This window comes from Panthera uncia, chromosome E3 (assembly GCF_023721935.1).
Source record: "Panthera uncia isolate 11264 chromosome E3, Puncia_PCG_1.0, whole genome shotgun sequence".
NCBI classification, from domain to species: Eukaryota; Metazoa; Chordata; class Mammalia; order Carnivora; family Felidae; genus Panthera; species Panthera uncia.
Window position 1 is genome coordinate 19,078,346 of NC_064815.1, and position 14,049 is coordinate 19,092,394.

General features: G+C 43.9%; 1 protein-coding gene across 2 annotated transcripts in view; it reads left to right on the forward strand.

Annotated features, from left to right (window-relative positions):
- The first annotated feature begins 11,741 nt into the window (after window positions 1–11,741).
- The window catches only part of CRCP (CGRP receptor component), a 47,190-nt gene continuing 44,882 nt past the window's right edge, over window positions 11,742–14,049 (forward strand). The window contains exon 1 of one of the 2 annotated variants that reach the window (XM_049638760.1): window positions 11,742–12,140. Coding sequence is in view for 1 of the 2 variants with exons in the window: in XM_049638756.1 (XP_049494713.1) it covers window positions 12,133–12,140 (8 nt within the window). In the remaining variant the exon portion in view is untranslated. The remainder of the gene's footprint in view (window positions 12,141–14,049) is intronic. The other variant, XM_049638756.1, reaches the window with a different exon arrangement.

A 14,049-nucleotide genomic window follows, 5' to 3' on the forward strand; every position in this document is an offset into this window, starting at 1 on the left:
ATCTGGTTAGGTGGTGGATATTTTTGTATTCTGATAAATCTTTTTGAATTTTGCTCTGGGATGCAGTTAGGTAACTTGGAAACAGTTTGATCCTTTTGGGTTTGCTTTCGTTAGTTGCTAGACAGGTCAGTAGCGATGCTCAGTCTAGAGCTAATTATCTCCCGCTAATGAGAGAAGACTTCCCTTAATACTCAATGAATTATAAGTTTTCCCAGTCTGACTGGCATGAATAAGCATTGTTTCCTTTAATCCTTTTGGATTGTTCTTTCCCCATATTCAGATACTTTCCTCACATGCATGCATTGATTCAGTAACCCACTGAATACTTGAGGACCTTCTGTATGTCTTCGGAGTCCTCTGTGTAGCTCTCTTCTCTCCGTTACTCTGTTTTATGAACTCTAGAGGCCTCTGTCTCTCGCGGCTCCCCACGTTGCCTTCTCAACTCAGGGAGTCTGCCAGACCCTGCCTCAGTTCTGCCTCCCCACATCATGTCCAGAGAACTTTCTCCAAATAGTAACCTGGATGATTATAAGGCTCCCTTCTTTTATTTCCTGTCTTTCCGAAATCATCATCCTTCATTGAAAATCTTTGTTTCGTGTATGTTGTCTTTTTAATTTTTTTGTTGTTGTTTCATGTGCGACGGTAAATCAGGTCCAACTGACTCCATCTTGGTCAAAAGCAAAAATCCTGTGGTTGATATTTAATACAAAAGATAAGGATGGGGGGTGTCTGGGTGGCTCAGTCGGTTAAGTGTCTGACTTCAGCTCGGGTCATGATCTCACAGTCCGTGAGTTCCAGCCCCATATCGGGCTCTGTGCCGACAGCTCAGAGCCTGGAGCCTGCTTCGGATTCTGTGTCTCCCTCCCTCTCCGAACTCTCCCTGCTTGAGCTTGGTTTCTGTCTCTCTCTCAAAAATAAATAAACATTAAAAAAACAAACAAACAAAAGATAAGGATGGTGGAGTCAGACTTATCTTGGTTTAAATCCCAGCTCAGCCACTGGGATGTAATTAATTAATTATTATAATTAATTAAAATTATAATTAATTAAAAATTAATTAATTAATAATAAACATAATTAATTGTGCATTGATTAATTAAGCATTAATAAGCATCTTGATAAGCACTTATTATTATTATCCACTTATTAAGTGGAGGGAAACTTCTATATCCTAATGCCTTTCTGATTTTTTTTAATGTTTAAAAGACATCTATTTTTTTTAAAGTTTATTTTGAGAGAGAGACAGAGCACATGAGTGGGGGAGGGGCAGAGAGAGAGGGAGAGAGAGAATCCCAATCAGGCTCCACACTGCCAGTGCAGAGCCTGATGTGGGGATCAAACCCATGAAGCGTGGGGATCAAACCCATGACCTCAGCCCAAGTCAAGAGCTGGACGCTTAACCAAATGAGCCACCCAGGCACCCCTAAAAGACATCTAAAAGTCAATATGTTCAAAACCGAATCCCTGATCTTCCTTCCAAATGTGGTCATCATTCTGTTGAACGGCAACACCATCTGATTGCTCAGACCAAAAGCCTTAGTGTCATCCTTCACCCCTGCTTTTCCTCCTACCCAAATCCAGCCATATAATCCTGTTGGATCTATTTGGAATTACATCCAGAATCTGATAGTTTCTCCCTACTCCACTGCTTCTTCCTGGACTGAGCCACCATGCACCATGATATTTTGCCTTCCCATTCTTGTCCTTGCTTCCACCCTTGCTCTTCTAGGATCTCTTCTCAACACAGGTGGCAGAGAGATCCTTTTATAATTTAAACTAGATCATGCCATTTCTCGGCTCAAAGCTGTTATTCGAGGGCTCTGCATTTCACTGAGTGAAAGCCAGTGTCTTTCCAGTGGCCTAGAACTCAGTGACCTGCCCTGCTCCCTCCTTCCTTGTATCTCTCTACCCTCCTCTCCTGTGACTCTCCTGTCACTCGGCCACTCTCTACTCCAGCCATACTGGCTTCCTGTGTTCTTCAAACATCCAGGCATGTTCCTCTGTGCTTTATGCTTCCTTATACTTCATACTCCCTGCTGTTCCCCTTATCTGGAATGTTGCCCCAAGTCTCCCCATGTCTCACTTCCTCACCTTCTTCATGTCCCTGCCCACCTGTCACCCTCTCACAAAGTGAGAACTTCCCTTAACTGCTTTGTTTAAAGGAGAAATTTGCTTCTCCTTCTTTCTCTGCCTTCTCACCTTTATTTTTCTCCACAGCACTTATCACTCTTCGACTTGCTACGTTTGTTACTGTTTGTTTATTTACAGTAGTCCCTGCACACTAGAATGTGAACAGGGATTTCTGTCTGTCTTATTCTTTAACGTATTCCAAGTACCTAGATCACTGAAGGAACACAGTAAGTATTCGTTAATTGAAAAAAACGATGAATAAATGAGTAAAAATATCTAGCTTGTATGATTTATTGTGAGAATCTGAGTTAATGATATATACACAGTTCAAGACTGGATCTTACAGCTACATAATCAGCATTCATTGCATGTGTTGTCATTGCTATTATTGACAATAACTGAACTCCCAGGAGAAGAGAGAGACAAGGAGGAAAGGGAGAGGTTCTTACTTCATCACGCCTCCTGAGCATCATCTTAGGAAATTCCAAGCACAGACTCCTGCCTGAGGAAAGTAAAAAATGTTAAGGAAACAATTTAAAGGCAGGCTGAGGTGTTCTCTCTATATAAATAGGGCAATAAGCAAATAACAATGAGAGCTAATAGCTCTGTGTGCCAGGCACTTGCTAAACACCTAACATATTGGTTATCTCCTTAAATCTTCACAACCAGCTCTTGTGGCCTATGCTATAATTACTCCCATTCTACTGATGAGGATACTGTGTCTGGGAGGGATTGAGTGACTTTCCCAACAATACCCAGCTAGGAGGTGGCCAAGCTGGGAATTGAATCCCAACGGTCTGGCCGCAAAGCTCATGTTATGTGCAGGACAGCAATAACATAGGTATGCCAAGACGTTGATTCATCAGAAATTAATTACCTGAGGGATCAAGTTAACAAGAACTTACCAATAGGAGCACAACTAAATCTTTTTTTTTTTTAAGTTTATTTATTTATTTTGAAAGAGACAGGGAAAGGCAGGGAGAGAGAGAGAGAGAGAGGGAGAGAGAGAATCCCAAGGAGACTCTGCACTGCCAGCACAGAGCCCAACGTGGGGCTTGAACTCAGGAAATCGTGAGATCATGACCTGAGCTGAAACCAAGAGGGTGACACTCAACCGTGAGCCACCCAGGTGGCCCGGGACACCACTAAATCTTAAATGACAATCAATTGTTTTTCCAGTCCCTGTGGTGAATACAAAAGTTGCACAAGTAGTCTTGAGGCCTGTGGGTTGCTGTACTCTTCATTTGCTGAATTAAGATTGACCATACATACCTGGTGTTGAGTATGCGGGAGACAGCCTGAAAGAATGGTGCAAGGCTTGACAAGAGCCCAATCTCACTAGCTCTTTGTGGAGACAGCTGTTGGTGGCCCAGCCTGGGCAGTGGACTCACTCCTGGCAGCACTTTAGAAGGACTCAAGTGGCAGTTAACTATTCTGGAGTACACTTTATGACAGGTTCTGAGAGTCAGAGGAGCCAGGGTTGAATCTAAGCCACAGTCCTCCTTGAGTGTAGCCGCAGGTAAGTACTTACCCTCTTGGAGGTTCAGTAAAAAGGGAATAATGATACCCATGCCTTGAACATTGAGTGAAGAAGAAATCATATACGTATAATGCCTGATTTATGCTAAGTACTCAGTGAATGGTAGTTGCCATTATTAATAAAGGAAGGCCTAACGGGCCAGGATGATGCTAGTTTGAAATAATAATAATTAGGACAACTATTCAGTGCTTTTCACGTTCAAGGTACTTGAACATGCACATCAGTTATCTATCACTGTGTAACAAAACATCCCAAATTACAAAACAACAACTGCGATAATTATTACTTTTGATCATTCTGGAGTTTGAATGGGCTTAGCTAAGAGGTTCTGGCTAAAGGTTTCTCATACAGTTGTATGGACCTGGGGTCATTTCAAAAACTTCTTCATCAGTCACAAGTCTGATGCCAGGGATGGGATGATTCAAATGGCTGGGGACTGCAACAGTTTGTATAATTGTATGATCTCTCCATGTGGTGCCTCCAGCCTAATGGTGTGAAGGTAGCTACACTTCTTATGGGGTGACTCAGGACTTTAAAACCCACGTCCTGAGAGAGTCTGATGAGAGCTGCATAGCTTTTTCTGCCCCAGCCTCAAAAGCCATGTAGTGTCACTTTCACTGCCTTTTTTTTTTATTAATTAATTTATTTTGAGAGAGAAGGAGAGAAAGTGCACATGTGCTTGAGATCAGGGGAGCAGAGAAAGAGGGAGAGAGAATCCCAAGCAGGCTCCGCACTGTCAGCACAGAGCCTGATGTGGGGCTCCAATTCATGAGCTGTGAGATCAGGACCTGAGCCAAAATCAAGAGTTGGAGGCTTGACCATTGAGCCACCCAGGTGCCCCCCCTTCCACTGCTTTCTATTCATTACAAATGAGGCACAAGTCCAGGCCATATTCAAGGTGGGGGGAATTAGTCTCCAGCCCATGAAGGAAGAGTGTCCAAACAATTTGCAGACATGCTTTAAAACCGCTGCATGTTTATCATCACATTTAATCTTCTTAGAAGGTAAACACAATTATCGCTACTTTACAGGTAGGGAAATTTAGAGGATTAGATGCTTAGAAGATTAAGTGACTTGCCCCAACTCATAAAGTTACTAGGTGGTGCAGACAGAATCCAGACTAAGGCCAGCAGTCTGACCCTAGAATCTGTGTTCTTTTTTTTTTTTTCTCCAAAATTTTAAAATTTATTTTTGAGAGAGTGTGAGTGGGGGAAGAGTAGAGAGAGAGGGAGACAGAGGATCTGAAGCTGCCTCCACACTGACAGTAGTGAGCCCAATGCAGGGCTTGTACTCACAAACCATGAGATCATGACCTGAGCTAAGGTGGGATGCTCAACTGACTGAGTCACCCAGTTACCCCTAGCATCTGTGTTCCTAATCCCTATGCTATGTAAATCACACTAGACAAAAGATAGAAAATATGTAGGATATTTGTTCATAAGCTCTCTTATGTAGTACTTACTAAATACCAGCACTTTTCAGAGAACTATATAAGTTTCAGAGAACTATGTAAGCACATGGTAGAGGCCCCAGGTCTCGGGCTTAGGTTGCCTGGGCTGGGAATGGGGGCTCACTGACACCAAGGAGCCTCCAGAAAAACATTTCCTCCCAAGAGTGCAGAGTGAAGGCTCCGGCTTGGTTGAAAGGCAGAGAACTATGTGTTACATTATTTTTTAAAATTAATTAAGGGGCACCTGGGTGGCTCAGTCGGTTGAGCTTCCGACTTTGGCTCAGGTCAAGATCTCACGGTCTGTGAGTTCGAGCCCCGCGTCTGGCTCTGTGCTGACAGCTCAGAGCCTAGAGCCTGTGCAGATTCTGTGTCTCCATCTCTCTCTGACCCTCCCCCACTCATGCTCGGTCTCTCTCTCAAAAATAAATAAACATTAAAAATAAATTAAAACAACAACAACAACAACAACAAAGGGAACACCTGCGCCCCTATGTTTTAAAAAGATAAATAAATAAATAAATAATAAAATTAATTAATTCAGGGGCTCCCGGGTGGCTCAGTCGGTTGAGTATCCGACTTTGGCTCAGGTCATGGTCTCGTGGTTCGTGAGTTCGAGGCCCACGTCGGGCTCTGTGCTAACAAACAGCTCAGAGCCTGGAACCTCCTTCGGATTCTGTCTGTCTGTCTCTCTCCCCCTCTCCTGCTCATGCTCTGCCTCTCTCTGTCTTTCAAAAATAAATAAATGTTAAAAAAAATTAAAATTCATTCATTCATCATTCATTCATTCATTCATTCATTAATGAAACTTACATCCAAGTTAGCATATAGAGCAATAATGATTTTGGGAGTAGAATCCAGTGATTCATCCCCTATGTATAACACCCAGGGCTCATCCCAACAAGTGACCTCCTTAATGCCCCTTGTCCATTTAGCCCATCCCCCCACCCACAACTCCTCCAGCGACCCTCAGTTTGTTCTGGTATATATATATATATATATACCAGATATATGGAGTATGGGGTATATATGGAGTATTACTTGGCAATCAAAAAGAATGAAATCTTGCCATTTGCAACAGTGTGGATGGAACTAGAGTGTATGATGCTAAGTGAAATTAGAGAAAGACAAATATTATATGACCTCACTTATATGTGGAACTTAAGATACAAAACAGATGGACATAGGAAAAGGGGAGGAAAAATAATATAAAAGCAGGGAGGAGGGCAGAACATAAGAGACTCTTAAATATGCCTTACATGCTGACTGTCCCTGCACCTGGCCCCACAGACTCCAGCAGCCAGGGAATGAAAATAAGCTAAAGTAGCCTAAGACATCTGCAGCAATGGTGTCAGGTAGGAGGCCAAGCCTCAGCACCTGGGGACAATTGCACCTTGCTCTGCTGCCATCACTGCAACAAGTTCAGTGGCAGCCACAAGAGAGGGTCCCAGAGCTCTGCCTGTGCTCACGTGTGTGTGTGTGCATGTGCACACACAGGATACCGTGAGACACCTGGATCTGTCTAGGAGTCATTTGAGGGATTTTTGGGATTGGGGACAGTGAATAAGCAAGACAGTCTGCATAGAATAAAGGAATTGTATGGGAGTTTATTCGTTTTTCATTGCTGCTATAACAAATGCCCACACAACTCCCACAGATTTATTATCTCATATTTCTATAGGTTAGAAGCCTCACGTGGCTCTTACTGGGTTAAAATTAAGGTGTTGGCAGGGCTTCAGTCCCTTCTGGAGGCTTAGTGGAGAATCTGTTTCCTTGCCTTTTCTGGTTTCTAGAGGCAACCTATATTCCTTGGCTCATGGCCCCTTCCTCCAGCTTCAAAACCAGGAAAGTTGCATCTCTCGGACTCTTCTTCCATCGTTACACCTCCCTCTAACTCTGTCAACTGGGAAAGATTCTCCTCTTTAAAGGGACCCATGTGCTTAGGTTGGGCCCATCCAAATGATTCTGGATAGTCTTCCCATCGTAAGATCTATAACCTTGATCACATCTGTAAAGTTCGTTTGGGCGTATGTGGTAACATATCTTCAGGTTCTAGAGGATTAGGGTTGGGACATCTTTGGGGGACCATTATTCTGCCTAGCATATGGAGAGACTCCAGGAAAATGCCCTTGAATGGGGCTGGCCACTCATTCCCACCCCACTCTTCAAATCGTGCACTGCCATGTAACTCATTTTCTTCCTCACTAGAAGCTTTTAACTCTACTCATGTCAACTGTTCCAAGGTAAGGTGGGTAGTGAAAGGCTTCATGACTTTTCCAAGAAGGTGGACAGTATATCCACAGTAAGGGGAAGTAGATGACATCCATACGTCATCATATACTTAAAGCTTTCTTTGTTCAAAATCTTATTTCCTTGCTTTGGATTTTTGGGAGATAATAGATAACATTTTTTTTCATGCTTGCCACTTGCCAGATGCTATTCTAAACACAACAACTCTGTAAGGTAGGTACTGGATTTAACTCAGTCTGGGTGGCCACAGAGCCCACATCTATAACTATCACACATGACTGCCTTATTCCTGTGGGTCCCCAGGAATACAACCCATGATTAGAAGTCACCACGGGTCTACAATTCCTGCTCCTGAGATGCTAAAAATGATCACAACCTCACTGGGCTTTGTCAGTGTTTCCTTCAAGGCCTTGACCATAGACAAACCTTCTGTGTTCATCCTCATTGCCAGCTTGAGGGTCCAGGACTGTTCAGACAATGGACAACAGCCATTTCAGCAGAGGACTGAACACTGCATGGGATTTGCCTCAGAAGAATGAAAGTTTCGCCTGGCCTCTCTCCCCTATACTTTCCACTTTGGTGCATCTAAAGTATCTAGCGCAGAACGGGGAGGCATCCCGGTTGTTGCAGGTCCTAAAACTGAGAGGTAAAGTTGGGGTAGTGCTGGTGCACATGGGTGTTGGGAGTTGGCCAGAGAAGAGGGAGCACCCTGGCTTTGACACGTTGTAACTCGTTTCTGAGCTTCACTTTCCTCTGTGTGAAATGGGCTGATCATTGTACTTAACTCTGAGAATTCCTGAGGGAAGTAAATGAGAGCATACTAACGCACACATCCTCATGGAATCTTGAGGGGATTAACTAGCACACCCTGTGAAGAGCTGAGATCAACTCGGTGGCACCTGGTAAGCACCAAGTAAGTCTTTCTATTCTGGACTCTCCCTGGGTGACTTAACCTCAAAGACTTCAACCTCAACTACTTACACCTTCAAAAGTTTTTGCTAGTTTCCTTCTGAGCTCTAGACCTAACAGCTCTGTGTTCAACAGGACGTTTCCCCATGGAAGACACACAGGGCTTGCTCATGCTCTGGGCCTTCGTATATAGTACATGGTCCTTCCTAAAAAGCCAGCTGTTATGAAAAAAAAAAAAAGCCATTTTCTAGGTTTTTATACTTTGGGTAGCGAAGAATGAGACTCCTTATGCAGTCTCAAGTTAGGAGAGCTACAGGGAGGCCCTGAGTGGGGACAGGCTAGGGAAGAGTTTCAGTCATTGACTAGCCCAGCTTTGTTGTCTGGATTATTTCATTGCACAAGGTCCTTTTGGGCAGCCTTCCCTTGGGAGAAAGGGCCTCACTCCTGATTACTTGGCTGCCCTTAGAGAATAGGCAGAGTGACTCCATAGGGTCCTCGAAGTCTTAGGGTGGCTTCCCTTGGAGAACCTGGAGCTTAGCTATTTTATCATGGGGCCCTCAGAGGTACTGACCCCTCTTCTGTGGGAGCCCATCCCTGAAGCCTTGGCTTTGGGTGCTCCTCCCCACAACCAGCTCAAACACTCCTGGCTTTGAGACGCCTCTCCACCTCATTAGTCATTCTCTCCTCTGCTTCATCGCGTCTAAACACTGTGTATTATAGTTGTTGATGTCCAGAGCTGGTTCCCCAACTAGGCTGTCAGCTAGCCAGGGCGGGAGGTGTGGATTATTCATATTTGTATCATCACCACTAAATGGGCCATCGCTACGTATTTGCTAAGTGAATACACAACAAGCATCGTTAGTGCTGCTTTGTGGGGCCCACTGGCCTTAAAGAAGTTACAGGGGACCCTCTATACAAATCAGACCAGCTGGGTCTAGGGTGGCATTTACTTACCTGCTGATTTTTTAAAGTAAATTAGTTGTTTTTTAAATAATATTTTTAAAAAATTTTGATTTTTTAATATATTTTTGAGACAGAGAGAGACAGAGCATGAGCAGGGGAGGGGCAGAGAGAGAGGAGACAGAATCTGAAGCAAGCTCCAGGCTCTGAGCTGTCAGCACAGAGCCCAATGCGGGGCTTGAACTCACGGACTGTGAGATCATGACCTGAACTGAAGTCGGATGCTTAACCGACTGAGCCACCCAGGTGCCCTAAAATAATATTTTTTATAATTTGAAAATAACATGTGCATTGAAAAACATTTTTGAAGTTCTGAGTGTGTAAAGTTAAATGCTAAAAATTCCTCTTATTTCTCTTCCAAACTAACCCCCACAGGCAAATACCAGTAAAACACTTTTTCGACAGCTTCGTTGATACAAAATTCAGATACCATACAATTTGCTTATTTAAAATTGTATATGCAGTGTTTTTTGATATATTCACAGGGATGGACAACCATAACAACATAATTTTGGGAAATTTTTATTTCCCCCAAAAGAAATTCAGTGTCCATGTGCTTGCTTTGGTAGCACATATACTAAAATTGGAAAGTTCAGTGTCCATTAGCTGTCACTCCCCATCCCTAAGCAACCACTAATCTACTCCCTGTCTGTATAGATTTGCCATCCTGGACATTTCATATAAATGGAATCATATAGAATGTGGTCTTTTGTGTCTGGCTTCTTCACTTGGCATGTTTTTGAGGGTCATCCATGTTGTAGCAGGTATCAGTACTCAATTCCTTTTTTGCCATAACACATTTTATTAACCAATCATCAGTCACTATTAACAATTTAATACACCTCCTACAGTTGTTCAGATGGCCTGAATTTGAATCCCTAGTGGACAAGTTCCTAGATGACTGGTCTTGGGTAAATCATAATGTCTTCAAGCCTGCCTCGGTTTCCTCAATATTAAAATTTGAATAACAAAAGAATTACCCCAGAGTGTCATAGTTGTATTGTCACAGTAATTAATATTTGCTGAGCACTTACAATGTGTCAGGTACTTTATAAAGATTACCAAACAGACCTATGATTTACATAAGAGGGAACTGGGGTTAGGAGAGGTTAAGTAATCTCCCAAGGTCCAACAGCCTCTAAGAAAGTGATGGAGGCAAACAGAATCACAGGCCATCTGACTGCAAAGCTTGCACCATTAACTGTTAATGTAATGGAATAACAAAGTGCTTAGTAAGTGCCTTGCAAAGAGAATGAATTTAGCAAATGATAACTGATACAACTATTAAGAAAGCAGAAAAAATTAGCAATTGACATCTCATTAAAAATTTTTTTTTAATGTTTGAGAGATAGAGACAGAGCATGAACAGGGGATGGGCAGAGAGAGAGGGAGACACAGAATCTGAAACAGACTCCAGGCTCTGAGCTGTCAGCACAGCTGATGCAGGGCTGGAACTCACAAACAGCAAGATCATGACCTGAGCCAAAGTCAGACACTTAACCGACTGAGCCAGCCAAGCGCCCCATACATATCTTTTTTTTTTTATGCTTATTTATTTTTGAGACAGAGAGCGAGCAAGCAGGGGAGGAGCAGAGAGAGAATCCCAAGCAGGCTCTGCACTGTTAGCACAGAGCTGAATGCTGAACGTGGGGCTTGATCCCACAGACCATGTGATCACGACCTGAGCTGAAATCAAGAGTTGGACACTTAACTGACAGCCACCCAGCCACCCTGCAATTGACATATCATTTAAAGACACTTGCTATTGTTAATATTTTGGCTATTTCCTTCCAGTCTTTAAGAACTATTTCAGACATATCCAAAGTTTAGAAGATAATGAACCTTCCATGTCTGTTTTTTTTAAGACATAAAATATAGTACATTAGGTGGCTCTACCTCACGTGCCCTTAGGTATTTTTTCCCTGTGCATTTTTCTTTAGATTATTTGAGTAACACCACATCATTTTCTATCTTTTAATTAAAAACCCTATCTTAAGTATTTCCCCTAGTGTAACAAATATGCTACATGATTTCTTATGGCCGTATATATAATACTGGGTGGCTGAAACATTATTTATCAATTCCTCATTGATGGATATTCAGGCTATCTCCCTGAAAAAAAAATCACTACAAAACCACCCTTCTTCAAGCATCTGATAGTTCCCTTTAGATAAATTCCTAGAAAGGCTGGAAGGTCAGAGTCTTACCCTTACAGCTTTTAAAAAAAATGTTTATTTGTTTATTTTTGAGAGAGTGCGAGTGAGCGCTAGTAGGGGAGGGGCAGAGGGAGAGGGGGTCAGAGGATACAAGCAGGCTCTGCGCTGGCAGCAAAGAGCCTAAAGAGGGCTCGAACTCAGGAACTGTGAGACAGACCATCACCAGAGCCAAAATCCACGCTTAGGGACTGAGCCACCCAGGCACCCTTACAGTTGTGTGTGTGTGTGTGTGTGTGTGTGTGTGTGCGCCAAATAGCTCTCAAGAAGAGTGATAACGAGAAGGGAGGCTGAGGGTTTTTCCCTTTTAAGACGTTTTATTCAATTACAACATACATAAAAGTGTACAACTCACTGAATTTTCAGAAACAGAACACATGGCGCCACACCCAACATCAGGATCATGAAACAGAACATTTCCAGCAGCACAGAGCCGCCTTGCGCCTCCACCAGGCGTCCCTCAACAGTTTCAAGCCCCGCAACGTGAAGTGCACAGAAGTCTGGCTGCATTGAGGTCTCCGCCCCGGTCCGCCAGGTTCCCGGCATGCAGCGCGGCGATCCCGACGTGCCCCGCGGCGCGCGGAGCCGGCTACCCGGTGAGCTGTGAGGAAGGCGGGAGCGGTGGCGGCGTAGCGTGAGGCTGCGTGTGTGCTGGCGGGCGGAGGCGACAACGCGGGGTCGACATGGAAGTGTAAGTCATCCAGGGCGCGTTCCCGGGCTCGCGCAAGTGTCCACAGCTGGGGACGGCTGGGTCGAGGGGACCCGAGGGCGCGGGCATGGAGCGCACCTTGTACGAGCGTGGGAGGGGGGGTTGGGGAAGGCTTGGGACGGGAGGGGAGGAAAGGGGACCCTCGCTCTGCCTCTCGGAACCTTCGACCCTACTCCCACCCTGTGCTTGGGACGCGGGGCCCAGCGTGGCTTGGCCTGACGGTCTATCAGTGTGCCTGCTTCCTCCATCGTTCATATCCTAGCGTGACCTGGTTCCCAATGGGGAGCTCAGCCCGGTGTTCCGGCGGGGACTTAGACGGTGTAAAGCCCTGAGTCCGCCCTGGGGGTACCTGCGGGAGAGATGGAGAAGTGCTGGATTAGAGTTTGGGGCTTACCTTGGGGAGCCCTAACTGGGAAGAAGGTCTCTCCGAGTTTGCCCAGCAGTTCGCCTTGCAAGGGAAGGGGCGGGTTTTCTGGGAAGAAGGAAGTACTGGAGCTAGGACTGGGACCTCAGAAACCTTCGTGTGTATGATGTTTGCTTATTGCGCTGCGTGCAGATGAAGTTTTTGCTGCTGCTCCGCATGTGGGTTTTTCCATGGTTCACATTAACTTGTAGGCATACCCATACCATGTGTTCTCTTTGGCATTGATTATTTAATACTCACATTTTCCTTTGTGTTGTTTTGCTTCATGTTTAATGTATACTACATGTATACATTATGTATACATGTATATACTATGTATACTACTATTTTTGTATACTACTATTTTTTCAGATTTTTAAAAAACACAATTATATATATGTAACAAATGAAAGCTTCGTGAAATAGTACTTTTACTGTATTCAGTACACTGTTATATTGTTTCTTATTAAAAAAGAATGATAGGGCACCTGGGTGGCTCAGTCGGTTGGGTGTCTGACTTCAGCTCAGGTCATGATCTCACAGCCTGTGAGTTCGAGCCCCGCGTCGGGCTCTGTGCTGACAGCTCAGAGCCTGGAGCCTGCGTCAGATTCTGTGTCTCCCTCTCTCTCTGCCCCTCCCCTGCTCATGCTCTGTCTCTCTCTCTCTCTCTCTCTCTCTCTCTCAAAAATACATAAAAACATTTTAAAAAATTAAAAAAGAAGGATGACCCACTAAATTGATTTTGCAGTTCATTAATGGGGCTTAATCTACATCTTGAAAAACATTCAGATATATTACTGTAGCCCAAGCTATTACCAATTTCCCCCTCTTTACTAGAGTATTCACTGTCATTAAACAGTCCCGCTTTAATTTATCCATCTTTAAAAATTCCTTGTCCCCATATTCCTGCCCACTTATTGCTCCATTTCTGCTTCCCCTCAGAACAAAACTGCTTAGAAGTGTTTTTACACCCTCATTCTTAGAAGTGTTTTTGTTCCTTCATTCTCAGTCTGTTGGGCTCTTATCCACACCAATCTATAGAAATGGTTTTGTGATGATTATCTGAGACCTCCATCTTGTCAAATTCAAAGGTTGATTTTCTGCCCTCAATCTTCTTGATCTCTTAGCAGCAGTTGATACAGAAACTGTCAATTGTACTTTAAAAACAAAACAAAACGAAAAACTCTAGAAACTTGGGCCTTGCAACATGCTGTCTGCATTTTCTGCTACATCAAGGACTGCTTCTCAGTCTCCTCTCCTGGTTTATCCTTCCTCCCTTGCTTGGCTTAAATGTTGCAGTATCTTACGGCTCAGTCCCAGGACCTCTTTCTCTTCACACCCTCCCCTTGGTCATTTTACCCATTTATATGCTGATGACTCCCAAAAGTGTATTTCTAACCCTTTCTCTCATCATCCATCCAATTGCTTAGTCCAGAAATCAAGCCCTCCTTCCTCACCCCTAAATCTAGTCCATCAGTGAGACCTGTC